At 35.8% G+C, this 17,758-nt stretch overlaps 1 protein-coding gene across 1 annotated transcript; it reads right to left on the bottom strand.

Annotated features, from left to right (window-relative positions):
* Nucleotides 1-8,867: 8,867 nt before the first annotated feature.
* On the bottom strand, nt 8,868-11,467 carry LOC127792450 (uncharacterized). The gene has a single exon (XM_052322938.1). The coding sequence runs from the start codon at nt 11,265-11,267 to the stop codon at nt 9,012-9,014; it is 2,256 nt and encodes a 751-aa protein (XP_052178898.1). The 5' UTR covers nt 11,268-11,467; the 3' UTR covers nt 8,868-9,011.
* Between the last annotated feature and the right edge of the window lie 6,291 nt (nt 11,468-17,758).

The raw sequence follows: 17,758 nt of genomic DNA, 5'->3' as shown, positions 1-17,758 counted from the left end.
AGGGTGTGGTGTGGGCTATTCATTAACATGGTTTTAGGGTGAAAATAGGAAAAACAATTTAAGAATACAGAGCTTCACAATGTCAGTGAGGGAAGGGATCACCAAAATAGGCGTTTCCTTTTTTTTTTTTTTTTTTAATAATACATATAAAATGAAAACATATTATTTGCTCAGTAATACTAATACGCTTATTTATTATTTTTATCATCACACTCGCCTTTGCCTTTGTACACAAAAAAAATTGCACTTACCATCCATCAACTAATACCATAGTATAAGCACTTTCAAAACAAACTAACAGTGATATAATATATATATATATATATGTATATATATATATATATAAACTCCGCTTGGGATGTTATCTACTGTCGATCCCAAGCTCGAATAAAGGAAGAGGGTTGTGTTAGGTAACCGACAGCCAACGTAAAATATAATCGGATCCAAAACATGAACTCTAGACAAATTATGAAAAATCGTTTAGGCGTGGGTGTAACCCTTCATAGCGACGCGTTACACTGCCCCCATGTAGTGACAAGTGAGCTAGGACCGCTACATCGACGCCCGAATGTAGTGATAAATGAGCAAGGGTTCCCGCATTTGCTTGGACGGATGTGGATAAAGAAGCTAGTCCAAAATCAAAATCAAAAACAAAATCAAATTCAAAGTCAAGGCAAAAAACAAAATCAAATCCAAAGTCAAGGCCAAAAACAAAATCATAGATTAAGAATTGGGTCATGGAACATAAGAACATTAACAGGCAAATCTATGGAAGTGGTGGATGTGATGGGTAGGAAAAAAAGCAAAAACTTTATCAGAAGCTGGATATAAAATATGGTACACAAGAATTGATCGAGCGAAAAATGGAGTGAGGATTATTATGGATAAAAGCTTAATAGATGAGGTAGTTGATGTAAAGAGAATATGAGATAGGATTATTATGGTGAAGATTAGTCTAGGAAGAATAACTATGAATATCTTTAGTACATATGCACCACAAGCGGGGTTAGGTGATGAGATAAAAGCAAAATTCTGGGAGGACCTAGAAAGACTCATACAAATGATACCAAGAGGAGAAAAAGTGATTATAGAAGGTGACTTAAATGGGCACGTAGGTAGAGACGGAAACGGATATAGAAAGGTACGCGGAGGGTATGGATTCAGAAAAATTAATAATGAGGGTAAATCTATCCTAGATTTTGCTATGGCATATGGGCTCATTATAACCAATACTAGGTTCAAAAAACGGGAGGAACACTTAATCACATATAAAAATATCACCTCAAGCACCCAAATAAATTACTTCCTCATGAGACAAGAGGATCGATTATGTTGTAGGAATTGTAAGGTGATACTGGGAGAGTGTTTGACTACTCAACATAGACTTCTAGTACTTGACGTCCAAGTAAGAAATTGGAAGAGAAAAAATTACATAAAAAAAATCCAAGAATCAGGTGGTGGAATTTAAAAGGGGAGAAACAACTAATGTTCAAAGAAAAATTAAGGGGTAGAAGGGAATGGAATGGAGAAAGACAGACAAACCAAATGTGGAAAGAAATGGCTAATACTTTGAGAAGCACGGCAAATGTAGTCCTTGGAGAGACAAATGGTAGAGCCCCTAACCTTAAGGAGTCTTGGTGGTGGAATGAAGAGGTACAATTGAAAATTAAAAATAAGAAAACTTGCTATAAGGCGGTATATCAATGCAACAATGAAGAAAATCAAAAAAATTATAAAGAAGCAAAAAAGGCAGCAAAAAAAGCTGTTAGTGAAGCAAGGTCAAAAGCATATGAGAATCTATATAAACGACTTGATACAAAAGATGAAGAAATGGATATATATAAATTAGCTAAAGCAAGAGAAAGAAAAACAGGATTTAAATCAAGTGAAATGCATAAAAGATGACAATCAAAATGTTTTAGTAAATGAGGGAGCGATTAAGGAGAGATGGAAGGAGTATTTCACAAAATTATTCAATGATGGTGATGACACAAGAGTTAGGTTGAGACATCAGTAACTCCGAAGGGAATGTGAGCTACATATTCTATCGACACATAAGTTCAAATGAAATAAGGCAAGCATTAAAAAAGATAAAAAATCATAAGGCAGTGGGACCAGATAATATACCAATAGAAGCATGAAAATGCATGGGAGAAGAGGGCATCTCCTGGCTAACGCAACTATTTAACGCCATCCTTAAATAAAAAAAGATGCCAGATGAGTGGAGAAAGAGTACTTTGGTTCCTATATACAAGAACAAATGAGATGTTCAAAACTGTGAAAATTATAAAGGAATTAAGTTAATGAGTCATACCATGAAACTCTGAAAGAGAGTAATAGAGCAGAGGCTCAGAAAGGAAACAAATGTGTCAGAAAATCAGTTTGGTTTCATGCCTGGTAGGTCAACAATGGAAGCTATATATTTACTGAGGCGTCTAATGGAAAGGTATCGAGATCATCAGAAGGACCTACATATGGTGTTTATAGATCTAGAAAAGGCCTATGATAGGGTCCCTAGAGAAGTATTATGGAGGGTTTTAGAGAAGAAAGGAGTCAAAATAGCCTATATACAAGCCCTTAAGGACATGTATCATGGTGTAGAGACAAGGGTCAGAACATGCGGAAGGGATAGTGAACCATTTACAACTACAATAGGACTGCATCAAGATTCTGCACTAAGTCCATACTTATTTGCCCTAGTAATGGATGAACTCACTAAAGATATTCAGACAGATGTACCTTGGTGTATGCTATTTGCAGACGACATAGTGTTGGTGGATGAAACAAAAGAAAGAGTGAACACTAAGCTTGAGTTGTGGAGAAACAATTTAGAATCTAAGGGATTTAAATTAAGTAGAAAGAAAACAGAATATATGGAATGCAAATTTAGTAAAACTGCAAGAGTGGATGATGTTATAATAAAATTAGAAGACCAAATCTTACAAAAAAAAGACAATTTTCGATATTTGGTACCAGTGATTCAAAAAGATGGAGAAATCCACGAGGATGTCACACATAGAATTAAGGCAGGTTGGCTAAAATGGAGAAATGCATCGGGGGTGTTATGTGATGGTAAAATCCCATTAAAATTGAAAGGAAAATTTTATAGGACAGCAATAAGACCAGTCTTGCTATATGGCTCAGAATGTTGGGCAGTCAAATACCAGCATGAGCAAAAGACGAGTGTAGCGGAGATGAGGATGCTAAGATAGATGTGCGAACATACAAGAAATGATAAAATTAGAAATGAAGTTATTCGTAATAAGGTAGGAGTAGTGCTAATCGAGGAGAAGATGAGAGAGACTAGACTAAGATGGTTTGGTCATGTGAGAAGGAGACTAAGAGACGCTCCTGTGAAGAGAGTTGATGAAATGGAACAATTAGTCACAAAAAAAGATAGAGGTAGTCCCAAGAAGACTTTGGGAGAGACATTAAAATTTGATATGAAATATATGAATCTAAATGAGGATATGACAAAAGATAGAAAATATATGGAAGTCTAGAATTCATGTAGCCGACCTCACATAGTGGGATAAAGGCTGGATATGTTGTTATATATATATATATCTATATATATAGTAGGACAAAATTTTTGGCCATTTTACCCTTTGCATCCAAAATTCCATCCACTCTACTAATATCATTATTCTTTCTAAACCATCCAAAACTACTTTCACATTGCCTCTCACTCAATACAACAGAGACACGAAAATAAGAGAAGAAACAAAGACCCTACAAAATTACAAATGAATGAACTAAAGTTGTTCAAAAGACAAGAAAAGAAAATGCCATATTCAGCATAGAACTTAGAAAGTGAAAAGGAAGCCAAATTATTATTGATCAGGCAAGAAACACTGAGTTAGTTCCACGGACTTCGTGCTAAAATCAACATATATACCCAATGAAAGGAAGCCAACAAATGATGGTTTAAGGTCCTTGAAAGTGAGCAGCACAAACTATAAACACCAAGTAATCTACAGCAATAAAGGTGTTACTCGAATCAAAATCTCAACTAGGTGCTCAAAAATAAAAACATCAAGTAGATCCAAGAATGAATCTCCTGCAAAACTTGCAGACTTTCTCAGCCAACATTCTGTCAGGATCCTCGGATGCTGACTAGGAAAGTTCCCTGCTGATTGAGAGAACTAAGCAGAATTTAGGCAGAGTTAAGGCAAATTCAGCAATTGTAGAAGGAAAACTTAGGGGAGGAAGGCGAGATAGAAAGAGGAAGATTGAGAGAGAGAACAGAATCAGAAAAGAGAATTAGAAAGGGAAATCAGAGGAGGAAGAGAGAGAGAGAGAGCTCGGAATAAGAGAAGAAGAGAAGTTGAGGGAGGAAAAGCAGTCAGATTCAAGAAGGAGAGAACATGGTGAGAAAATCGGAAGTCTGAATTTGATATTTCACATAATGATTTCTTTACACTCTAGTAGCTTTATATAGCTACTTCTGTAGGTAATTTTGCTACAAAGTAAAACAAAAAATACAACAATTTAAATACCAAAATAACTACTAATAACTACTACTCCTAAGAAATAATCAGCTACATACAATCCTACTGTAAGCCAACACACCCAAGGTCCTGACATTTCCCCCACTTTAAAAAATTTCTAATCCTCAAGAAATGCAAAGACCTCTTAGAACAATCCTAAGAAAGATTGAATAACGCTTTTAAACTCTACAGCTTTCAAATCTTAGCTCTTTTTTTTTTTTTTTTTTTTCATTCTCTTCCACATTCTGTATGGATAAATCTTGAAAACCTCTGCAAGCATACCCAATTGTCATTAGCTCTCATGTGCTCATCAACCGGAAAAAAACCACATTTTGTTACCACTAATATTCTCTAGTCCAAAGACTCTTGTAAATGGAGCTCTTCCAGTTGCGATCAGAGCTACATCTACCTCCAAGGTGTATTTGTGCTATTTTGTCTTGCCTTCAATGAGCTCAACAATGATTAGTTTCTGATCCTTTGCTAGAATAACCTTGGATGCAAACACTCCAGTGTAATACACAATTTTCCTTGGAGTATGAACAAACAAAGCAGCAAGAGCCTTGTTCCTGACAGTAAAACTTTTAACTTCTTCAGTAATTTCCCTTAGCTTTCCACCAGTTACATGTCTCCAAGTTTCCTTAAAACTTTGAATCTGCTCCTCAATGAGAGAATTCCTGTTAGGATCATAATGCACAAGAGACCTCCCAGGGTTATTTCCTTGATTGGAGCTTTCACTGCATGCTATATTAATCTTCAGTAGAAATCACTCAATAGAACATGCTTTAATTGATTTCAATTCTGGAAATTGAGCAACCAAAGATCTTATATAAAAATCCTAACACGCAAAACAGGCATAGTGTCCATCTCTCTCTTTGGCTCTATCTTATAGACGGAAGAGGAAACGTCTCTCCGTTTAGAAAGTATTTCAAGCTCCCTTAAAGTACTTGCTTTACTTACCTCGGCTAAAACTAGCACTAGAAACTGGTCTACATCATCTAAAATGACAGCAAGACTGACATATTGTCCCGGATCAAAAACACTCAGAACAGTAATAAGATATTCTCTTGTTAGAATTGTCTTAACTTTCTTGATGCCTGATTTAACCAAGCTATGGACTCCTCAACCTTCTCCAGAGCCAAAGGCAAAAGAACAATATTCTTAAAACCACCTTTCTCAGAACCATTCCTCCCAAGGTTTCAATCCTGAACATTAGCCGATCCTTCAAACAATGGACTAGGCACTAGGGGTAATGCAATGGACTTTGCTTTCTGTCAGTCCATCAAACAATTTCTCATTTTTCTCTTGCAACCTCTCAATAGGCACATCATGATTTATTAGCTCTTCTTTTGATTTCTTAGCAACTGCAACATAATTTATTTCAACACTGCTTGTTTTAGAAATTGATTGAGCCAGTTTCTCATTGTAAAAGGCCGGACCAATTTCAATCCCAAGAGAACCATGTCTTTTTCTCAATCTCAAGAAATTCTCGGTTAACTTCTTTCAATCCTGATGGATTGATTGTCTTAAACAATCATCTCATGATCAAAACTTCCGAAATGGTCATCTTGAGCATCTTCTTTAGTAACTTCTCTTTTTAAAGAATCAGGCTGTTCCTTTAGATCCACTTTCTGAACATCCTGGATCTTATTGTTTTTATTTGGAGAATGAATTTCACCGCCAATATTAGTATTGTTATTGTTGTCATCCTCCTTTTTAGTACTTTCTGAATCAAAACACTCCTTCTCAAGATCAAAAGTAATCAAAGAATCATTTCTTCACAATTTTGACTTCTCTTGGTACTGCTTTACTAGAAGAAACTCCTGAGGTTGAAAAACATCGTTTAGAATGTCATTCTTATTACTCTTTCTTCCTTAGTTGAACTCTTTGGTTTATTAATGGAGTATTGATTCCATGGACTATTGATGGAATACTGACTCCTTGGACAAGTAATGTATGGATCTGCAATTGTCACAGGGACTGGTCTCTTTCTTTGAGTAATTGGATCAGAATATTCCTTAGAAAGTAATTTTAGCTGGAAAACTAACCTGATACCGTTTGGCTATCATAATCATGAGTTCGTTCAATTTCCTTCCAAATCCATCCATAGAAGCTTCGAGTGTTTGGTAACCATCAGCCCTGGAGAAAATCTGAAAAGAGCTAGATCTAAGGCCAAGGAACTGCTCTGATACCAATTTGTCAGGATCCTCAGATTCTGACAAGGAAAGTTCCTTGCTGATTGAGAGAACTAAGCAGAATTTAGGCAGAGTTAAGCAGATTCAGCAGTTGGAGAAGGAAAACAGAAGGCGGCAAGATAGAAAGAGGAAGATTGAGAGAGAGAATTAGAGAGGGAAATCAGATGAGGTGAGAGAGAAAGAACTTGGAAGAAGACAGAGAGAGAAGAAGAGAAAGGAAAAGCAATCAGATCTGAGAGGGAGAGAACATGGAGAGAGAAAATCAGAAGTCTGAATTTAATATTTCACATATCATTTCTTTACAGCTCTAATAACTTTATATAGCTATTTCTCCTAGGTAGATAATTTTGCTACAAAGTAAAACAGAAAATACAACTAAAATACCAAAATAACTACCGCTAACTACTACTCCTAAGAAATTCAACCCAATTGTAAGCCAATACACCCAAGGTCCTGGCACATTCCTGTGTCCGTACAATCATTATTTTAGTGTGGTTCAGCCAGGACAACAATTGGGAGCATTTAATAAAACAACAATAATAAAGGCCAGCTAATTAGATTTGTGATACAAGAATAATAACAAGCCGTAAGTCATGAACTTATTTGGTGGGATCAACTACATAAATTCTAGATTTCTAGACATCTTTAATCATGACCATACCCTCAATAAATAAAGTCATTATATCATATTATATCATGACATCCCCATAAGATTTTCATTGAACTCCCTCGTACTATTTTATTACAAACTTGACTCATATCTATCATCTTTTTTTTCAAGTTGTCAAAACATCTTAATTGCAACATTTTTTATCTTCAATAGGTGTTCCTGCTATTTACAAGATAAAGGAGGGTCCTGTTAGATAGATGAAAACTAATGTAAAGCTTGTCCAATTAAACATCATTAATTCTAGACAAATGAGCAAAAGTAATAGAATGGGGAAAATATCCTTGTCTGTGAGCGAGAATGCAACATGGCACCTGATTCTGCAGTACAGGCTCCAGATACAAATATAAGTCCAATAAAAAGCATAATTAACCTCCACCCAACTACCAAGTTCAATATCTAGACTCCCAATATGCAAAATCCAAAAGCTATCACAATAAAAGATCACATTCAGAACCGAACACTATTCCAGACTTCCTAACAGCACCTGACTCTGCAATAAAGGCTCTAAATATGAAGTTAACTCCAATCAATAATGTATTTAACCTCTATCCTAACAATCCAGTTCAATATCTAGACTTCCTAATGGGCAAAATTCAAAGCAAACAAAGTGAAAGATCGTATTCAACACAATTGTAGAGGTTTTCTTAATCCATTTTTTTTCAAACTCAACATCCCCCCCCCCCCCCCCCCCCCCCCCAAAAAAAAAAAAAAAAAAAAAAAAAAACACTCATTTCTTTTGAATCCTTTACAGGACAGTGCAACCAAAAAGGCCTGGAAGAGGATCTGAACTGCTGTCAGTCTAAAGGTTTAATTCAGTACTAAACACCTATACCTCCACTTGTGTTGCAAACACGTGTGCATGGAGAAAGGAGATATGAGCCTTATTCTGCGCGTCCCAGTTTCAGACTGTCTAGGACAACAAATAAGACACAGAAAAAAACTCATCAATTCATCTGATCAACTTATCAGAGAGTCTTTTCCTGTAACTCAACTAACCAAAGGAAAAACCGAACTCTATGCCCCAAAATCGTTGTAGGTAATAAGTTGAATGAACGATAATATCCACATAAAATTAATCACATAAGCTTGTGGAAGAAATTGCAGAAAGGTATGGTTGGCATTGATAACAATAGGTGATGTCACGTCAGGACTTCACTTCAATAGATTTCACAGACTCAAAGTACGGATAAGACAAGAACTAATGTTATAGTTCCACAAAACACATGTAAGCAACTGATGAAACAGAAATAGGAGATTAATCTTAGCGAATTGCTGTTTGTCCTCATTTCATCTACAAACTTAACACAGTCAAACTATAAGTGCAGGGAATTGAATCAATTCCATGATACAGAGGCAGATGGATAAGACCTTCAAGACTGGCCCAATGGCTTGTGATAATAAAATTTATAGATATAAGAGAAAAGTTCATGATTTGGCAAAGACTATAACATCAAGCTCTGGTTTTACTGGAGTTTCTAGGTGTGATAATGAAAGCAATATCTCAGGCCCACATACTACAAGATCAACAAAATTAGATCAGAATATATAAGTTGTTATACCATGCACAGTCCAGAGCATGTCATATCATCATAAGTAAAGTTTAAAAGCCAAGTAGGACATACATTTCGATAGCATCAGATTGAGAAGGTTTTGAGTGCATCATTCATGTGATGCACATTCAGGAGTACCAGAAACCTTACGCTTTGCAGACAATTCCTTCAGCAATTTCACTTCATTCTCAAAATCCATCAACTGCTTGTTTAGATTCTGAACCTCATTCAAATGAGCCTCAAATTTAGAGATGAAGTCTCCTTCAAACTCTTTTATCCTCTCTTCAATCATCAGACGAGTCAACCTATCTTCTTCTTCTTGCTTCAGGCGTTGTTTTTCCAGTTCCATGGTGCTCAGAACAAGGCCCCCAGGACCAGCATCCTTGTAAAGTGGCTCTTCAGGAAACGGACAGCGTTGTCTATATTCCGAGAACTCTCTGTGGGTTTCTTTCAAAGCCTTTCTGTAACCCTCTAAGAGATTACCCATCATATATAATTCGCGTTCAAGACGAAATATCTCTTCATCTTTTTTCTGTAGCTCATCATATTTGGCCTTCTGCAAGAGTTCAAACATACGGTCTCTTTGCTGCACCTCACTGAGTAAAAGTTGCTGATTCATACTTGATGCTTCACAGGCTTGTTCCTTTGTATCGTACATCATCCTAGCCTTTTCCATCCAGTGCTGCATTTGTTCCATGCACATCTCAAAATCAGATGGCTTATGATCCCAGGTTCCATCAGTCCTCAACCTCTTATTGCTGCCATTGAGAGAATCATGTGCAATATCATGCTCGTGACTCATCTCTCTCTTGCTTATGCTACCAAAATTCACCAGACCAGACTGATCACAAAGTTGGCTTGGATAGCTAAATGCTACTTGGTTTGTGTCCATTCCTCGAATTGAATTGCCTGTTAAGCCTTCACTAACCATGGTGTGATCTGTCGTAAGTTCATATTCATCACCATCCGCTTCTTCCTCTTCTCCATCCTCCTCTTCCTCTTCTTCTCCCTGCATCCTCTCTTCATCAGCACCATCTGTATCAGTTGCCTCTTCCATATTACAACGCTGCAAGAAATGATCACCCATGTCATTATTCCCCTCCAAAAGCCATTGCCTTTGTTCCTCCTCCTTGTTTTCCTCCACATCCATCATGTCCCCATCTTTAACCTCTTCCTTCTCAATAATTTCTTGCCCCAAAGTCAATTCAACATTAGGTCCCTCCACAACATTGTCATGAGATTCTTGTCCCCGAAATTCATCAGCCTCACCCATCTTCACTTCACCACTATCCTCTTCCCCCTTCGCCTCCACTTCTACCTCTGGCTCCACCTTGAGTTCTTCCATAAGCAACTCCACTCGCTGTGACTTCATTAAACACTGCAAATGGGAGGCATAGTAGCAGTCCTGCAATTGGTGCCCCTGAACCAACTCCTTGTCAACCATAAACCAAATCAATCCAGCCCAATCCACCTTCTCCGGGTGCCCATCCTTGATCGCCCTCGTCCAACTCAACACCTCGGCTGGCATCATCCAAGTATCCCCGTGCAACAACACCCAATTCGACACAAAATCTTCGACAAACGCTATTGACTCCTCTGACAAAGTCTCCAAGTCCAAATCCACAGCTTCGCCCGACGATGCCGTAGCATTACCCTTCTCCTTCTTCACCGGCAGCTTCAGAGCCCGACCCAAGTCGGCCCGATTCACCATAATCCTAACCTCGTTCACGTAGCTAGCCCGCATTTTCTGGTCGTAGCACGCGATCAACTGGGCAAGAAGATCGACGCGAATGCTGCGGTCGAACTCGATGTGAACGAATTCCCACAAGCCGAGCCGCTTCAAGAGCCTCTCGTGCTTGTCAAAATCGAGGGATTTGGTTTCGGAGGGCAAGAAAGGGATGGGATTCAGATTCTTCATGAGGATTCGCACTTTCTTCTCGATGGCTTCCAGCTTCTTCCTGCTGGCGCTCTTCTTCCGCTTGTTCGGTCGGCGAGGCTGGACTGCCTGCGAGACCAGAGGCGTCGGGTCGCCGTCGGCGGCGTCTGAAATCGGCGAGACGAGAGTAGGAGCAGAGACAGTGGACGCACCTGACTGTGGCTCGTGATTGCCGTCGAGTGGATCCTCTTCTTCTTGATCAAGCACAAGTAGGTCTTGCTGGACTGTATTTTGGGCGCGATCGAGGACCGATTGATCGGGGGTTTCTAGGGTTAGGGTTTGAGGAGATTGAGGATGAGAGACTTGCTCCGATTGATTTTGGGTTTGGGTGCATTCGATTGGGTTAGGCTTTACAGAGGCTTCTGAGTCCAGCGGCGGCTGTAAATCTAGTTCCTCGGCTTGGGGCAGAGAAGGGGAGGCGTCCGCCATGGCTAATGCAGTTCAGTTGGCAAATTGCGAGGTTGTTCTTCAGGACAGTAGCAAACTCTTCAAGAGACCAGAATTTGGGGGAAGCTCAAGAGCCGAGCATATTAGCGGACCGGAGCGTCACTGCTCATTGCACGGAAACGGAAACGAAACGAAAACGAAAACAGGAGCATATTAGCCGCCTGGAGTGTGCTATGAATGCGCTGTCCAGATTTATGCCTCGTTTGGATATGAGGTTTAACCCAAGTTGTCATTTTTAATTTTCAATTTTGAATTTTAAATTTATATTTAATTTTTTATTTTAATAATTTATTTTTAAAAATTAAAACGCATTCTTTTTGTTATTTTAAAAAATTATTTTTCAAAACAAAAAATTAGAAAATATATTCTCTTCAAAATTTTAAAAATATTATTTTAATAATATTTTATTCAATACATTTGATTATTAAATAAACTATAAATATTTAATATTAATATATTATTAAAAAAATATATAATTTTAAAGTTAATAAATTTTATAATATTTTTTTCATTATAATAATAAAATATAAATAAATAAATATGTTTTGAGTTTAGAGTTTATTTTAGATGAAAACACTCAAAATAATTTTTTGTTATTTTAAGTTTTTTTTATATTTTTTTTGTTTTTAAAAATACATTTTTAAAAACAGTAAAGAGAACACGTTTTTATTATTTTAGAAAATTGAAAACTAAAAATGATTTGAAAACAGTAAAGAGAACGCAAATAACTTAACAATTTTGATTCCAATTTTCTTCAAAAACTATCTAGCTCCAACTTTTTCAAAACATTACTTTTAACTTATTTGAGTTGATCGAGTAAAAGATAATTTTACCCTCATAACATCGAGTTATTTCTAATCATTTTTCATCTTCATTATTTGTGTCGACTCATCTCCTAGTGCTAAACCCATTTTCGATCGTCGCCCCAATCCGTCACCATTGACATTCGCATCTCATCGTCTTCCAAGCCTCAATCATTCGTATTTCATCGTCGCCATCGCCCCAATCCCTTATCGTTGTCCTAGCAGCCATTGCCATCGCTGTTGTCCCAATTTCAATAGTTTAAATATATATTATGTATATATATTGTATTAATATATTTTTTAATAATTATATATAATTTATTTATATTTAATGATAAAATTTTATATTATTCAACAATCAATAACATGTCTATTTTTATTTTTTTATCAAATTATAATATTTTATCAGTTATTTCAAACCAAACACATAACTATTAACTGATGTTTAAAAGAATATTTATTTAAACACTATCCCATGTAAAAGTTTTATATCACTTAAAAGCTATATAGTTTAAAAATTGCAACACAAAATCCATAGCCAAACTAAGCCTTAAGTTGTATAAAATTGGAAACGAAAATAGTAACGAAAACATATTAGCCAACTGAAGCGTGTTACAAATGCATTGTCCAAAATTAGGTTCACGAAAGTGGAAACGAAAATAAGAGCATATTAGCCAATCAGAGCGTGCTATGAATGCACTACCTAGAGCTCAATTACATGGAAACCGAAATAGGAAAATAGTTTTTTTTTTTAAGTAAGAAATGAAAATGTAGGGTAAAACACAAATAAAAAAATATAAGGGTCTTTTTTTTTTTTTGTAAATACAAGTTTAAGTATAAAAAATAGTTATTTAACATAAAAATAATTATAAATTCCTTTCATAATGCATTCAAACAAACATAAATATAAATTCGATAATGCATTTAAATAAACATAAGCATAAGTCCACAATGTATTCAAACAAATATAAACATAAATTCTATTATCATTCACCATGACTAAGTTATTAAAAACAAACAATAAATATAAAAAAATCAAACATAATACAAAGCAATCCACACGCGAGAGGAACTGAGTAATCAGAGTTGGAACTGAATTGATGGTGACACGAGCATTGAACAATCAACGACAAGAAAGAACCAAGCGATTGGAGTTGAACACTTGACCTTGCAAGCAATCGCACTGAGCAACCGAGCACTAAGCAACTGAATTAACGACAACACTGAGCATTAAGCAATTGGCTGATAAGGGAACGACGACAAATGGACAGTTGGTCAAATATGAGAAGATTGAGTCCAGAAATGATTCAAACTTAAAAGAAATTAGGGCTAGGGCATGGGGAAAAGAAAGGCATGTGAAATTGATTATACATTGGCTAGTTAGAGACGGTTTCCATCTCTAACCAGCGTCTATCGCATAAAGGCATGGAAATGTGTTTTCGATAGTTTGAGTTTATTATGAAACTCCTTCGAAACTTTTTGAAATTACAGAAACATTCTAAAAAATATTTTTGGACGTTTTCAACGTTTCTAAAATAGGAAATGTCTTGAAAATGCTGAAATAACGTTTCTGAGTCATTTTTGTGTATTAGTGTCTTTTATTTTTATTATTATTATTATTATTATTTAGTTTTCTCTTTAAGTTGTGTTGTGGATGACTCTTGACTCTCATGAGAATTTACAAGTTCTTTTATTGATTTATCTTTATTCCTTGGAAAAACAATATTTATGTTCCTCAATTTTTGTATTTTTTCTATAGAATTCTAATTTTTTTGTGATTTTAAATGTATTCCCGAACTTAGATCAAAAGTGTATATTTATACCCCTAAATTTTTTATGGTTCCAAATATACTCTTAAACTGTGAAAAATTACTCATTTAAATACTTGGCTAGCAAATAATATACACACGCATTGACATGGCAGTTTTTTGGTGTTTCTTTACTGTGCCTTTTTTCTCTCTTTCTCTGATATCTTCTTTCTCTCCGGTGTTTCTTTAGTTGCATTTCTATAATGATCCGTTAGTGGGTTTAGGCGTTTATTAATATTTTATTTTTGGACATTAAAAATCTTTCCCTATTAAATTAAATGTTGAAAAAATATTTTTTTATGTGAATAAATTATAAATGATATTATCATATTTGGTGAAAAGAGGTGAAATAAAGAAAATGAAGAAAGGAAATAAAAATGGTTGAAAAGTCCAACTTAGTGGGCTAAAATGGATTGGGCTACTAAAATTGGGTTAAACCCAAGTGCAAATTGTGTAGTATTTTATTTAAGTTAAATGAAATGAGTTGGGACCAAGTTGAAAGGTTAGCCCATTGGGCTTAATAAATGTATTGGGCCATTGATTTTGGCTTGGGCCCATGTGTATAAAAGGTGGCATTATAATTAAATGAAAATGAAAAATGTGGCAAATGACTAATAAAGGTTTAATGCACATGTTGTGTTTGAAAAAAATGTGAGGGAAAATGAGGAATTTCATAATTGGAGAGAATAAAAAAAATGTGAAAGAAATAAGAAATTAGCAAATGATCAAAATGGGCATGAAATATTATGTGCATAAAGTAGGGGCAAAAGGGTAAAAGCAAAGGGGTGGTTGGTAGCCCGCATCTTCCCCCTCACCTCTCTATGCCTTCTTGCTCTCTCTCTCTCTCTCTCTCTCTCTCTCGTTGCTCTCTCTTCTTCTTCTTCTTTGCTCCTTCTTCATTTGCATCTTTTTCTTTCTCCATTCTTCTACTTGCTTAGAGCTTTAAAGAGTGAGGATTTCAGTTTCAACGGAAGGCTTTTCTTCTTTTTCTTCTTCGATTTTCATCAACAAGGTAAGTTCCTTTTGCACTTTTTTTTCATATTGTGCAAGTTTCCCCTTTTTTCGGTTGGAATGTAAAAATATGTCTTTGTTCTTCACATTCTTGTTGTTAAAACTATTTTTGTATTGGTTGTGTGATTATCTTCATTTTCCCCTCAAATCTTATGGCTTGTCTAAAGTTTCCTTCAAATCTTGTGTAAGTTTCCCCTTCTCTCGGGTCTTGTTGTTGGTATCGTTGGGCTTGTTCATCCTATATTTTTTTCAAGGAATGGTAACTTGGGGGTTAGGAAATCATTCATGGGGTTTTTATGTGTTGTTGCTTGTATTTCTCGTTTTTGGGGATCATCAAAGTCGACTTTGTAAGGGTAAAAGTCGATTGTTTTGTATAAAAGTTGACTCTGTATGTTAAGTTCTCGGCTGGGTCGACTAAATTGATATAGAAGTCGACTTTTCTTTTAAAAAGTCAACTTTCCATTTCCAAAAGTTAACTTTTCAAAAGTCGACTTTCCATTTTAGACTGTGCACCTTGTACTCTTTAGACTATAACTTTTTGTCCTAATATCGAAATTAAAATCCTTTTTTTTTTTTTTTTTGTTGCAACCCTAACTTGATAAGCTTAGATTTGGTATAAGATTTGAACCATTTGGACAACTATTGAGCCTGTGGGAATCCTTTGAAATGTATGCTTGATTTGTAGCTTTTCCTTTCTTAAAATTCATTCAATCTTAAATTTTGGAAACAGATGCTTTTTCCTTGACTCGGTTATTGATATTATCAAATAATTGCACTTAATTGATGTGATGAAACCTATTTAAATGTTGAATTATGTGAAATAACCAAGAACCTTAATGAGCAAAAATTGAGGGTGTGTGAATGTCACTTATTATAACATTACTTGTGGTTGCATTGCATTGCATTGTGTTTCTATATTGCTTTGCATTATGATGTTAGGTCATGGGTTGCATTCATTGAGGGGTCATGCTTTGTATGTGTTGGGAGCATAAGCATTGGCATGACACAGTTGGTTTGTGAGTGCTGACTCGTGTATGTTAGGCGAGGATATGTATTAAAGCATTCGTGTGTGTGAATTCCTTCGTGGGCGTAGCATGGTATGATGCTTGATTTATGGGGGCTTTGCCATCACATTAATGCTACAAGAGCCATTACATTCCTTATATGTTGCATTGCATGGCGGTAATGGTGGTGGAAGCTAGTTTGTGATTGTGATGCGTAAGTCTGTGGGTGGAGGCCCACAATAGCTAAATCTTGTGATGCGTAAGATAGTGAGTGAAGGCCTATAATAGTTAGATCTTGCGATGTGTAAGACTGGGGATTTGAGTCCTACAACAGCTCGTGCTCATGATGAGTTTATGAGTGCTTTTGACATATGATGATGATGATGGTGATGGATGTGATATGAGAGCCTTGGACTCATGTTATTGTCTTGGTAGCCTACTCTTGGCTACTGGCATGTTTGTTTATCGGTTCTTGAGTGCTAGTGTCTGCATTTTCTGTGGGCCTCAAGGACCCTATCTGTGTATCTATGCATTTATGTTATGATTGGGTATTGTGTTATATAACCACATGGCATGGATTGTGTCATTTATGTATATGAGACTAGCATGTGTTTCCATATACGACACGATATGCATGATGTTCAGGAAAAGTCCAGTCGTATCCATTTTTCATTATTTCTATACACTTACCGAGCCTTATAACTTGCCTTGAAAAAAATGTGTTTTGATAAAATGAAAGAAATTGTATTTGTTGGAGAATGTTGTTGTCAAGTGTAGAAGGCATGAATCCAATTGATGTTTAGATGTCAGGTAATGATTTTCTTTTGGTTTTGGGTTGTTTATACCTTCATATTTCAATCTATTGATGCTTCCCTTTGCTATATACTTGTTGAGTCTTGTGGCTTACCCTTGCTTTTTTTGTCATTCCAAGAAAGGGAAAGATAGTTAATTGGGGCGAGCCCCGATTAAATGTGTACAGAGATGTTACAGCCTTAAGATCTATGGGTGTAAATTTTGAGGGTATGAGTAGAGGGTTTCATTTTATATTTAAATTCTTAGTGCCCTTTTATTTTGAAAATGTATGGATGGTAAACTCGAGATGATGATATAAAAAATGTTGTAATATTTATTTTGGCTTTTATTGATAATAAGCAAATATGAAAATGAAAAGAAATTTTGGCGATTTTGAGTAATTTTTGTGTCTGTATCCATTTTGAATGGTCATTTTCTCAGACTTCCTATGCTAACGAAAAAATCTAGGAGTGGGTCTTGACAATTTCTCTCTTTGATGGCATCTCCCTAGCTCATTCTCTTTCTCCCTAGCATCTTCTCAACTCCCTTTCTCACTTTAACTGCCTTTTCTCTTTCCGACATCTCTTGCATTTTCTTCTGCTATGTCTTATTTAGCTATGTCTTCTACAAGAAATGCTACCCTTAAATTAGCCCCACATTCGATCCCTCAGACAACAAGGTAATCATTGACTTGAGCATATCAATGACTTATCTAACCCAACCAGCCTATGTAACCCAATTAGAGGAGATGTAGGAGATGACAGAAAGAGAAGAGACACAATTAAGAAGACACAGTTGAAGAGAAATATGGAGTTGAGGAGATGCCGAAAAACTATCATGTTAGTGTGTGTATATTACTTTGTCAATCAAATATTTAAATAAGTTATTTTGCATAATTTAGAGACATATTTGAAACTACGAAACATTCAAGGGCATAAAATATGTTTTTGGCCAAATTTTAAGAGGCATATTTGAAATTACGAAAAGTTTATGATTTCATAAAATAAATAAATAAATAAAATTTCAAAAGTATAAATATACTTTTGGTCTAAATT

This window comes from Diospyros lotus, chromosome 15, assembly GCF_014633365.1.
Source record: "Diospyros lotus cultivar Yz01 chromosome 15, ASM1463336v1, whole genome shotgun sequence".
NCBI classification, from domain to species: domain Eukaryota; kingdom Viridiplantae; phylum Streptophyta; class Magnoliopsida; order Ericales; family Ebenaceae; genus Diospyros; species Diospyros lotus.
The sequence above is the reverse complement of the archived record's forward strand: the minus strand, read 5'-3'. Positions and strand labels throughout refer to the sequence as shown.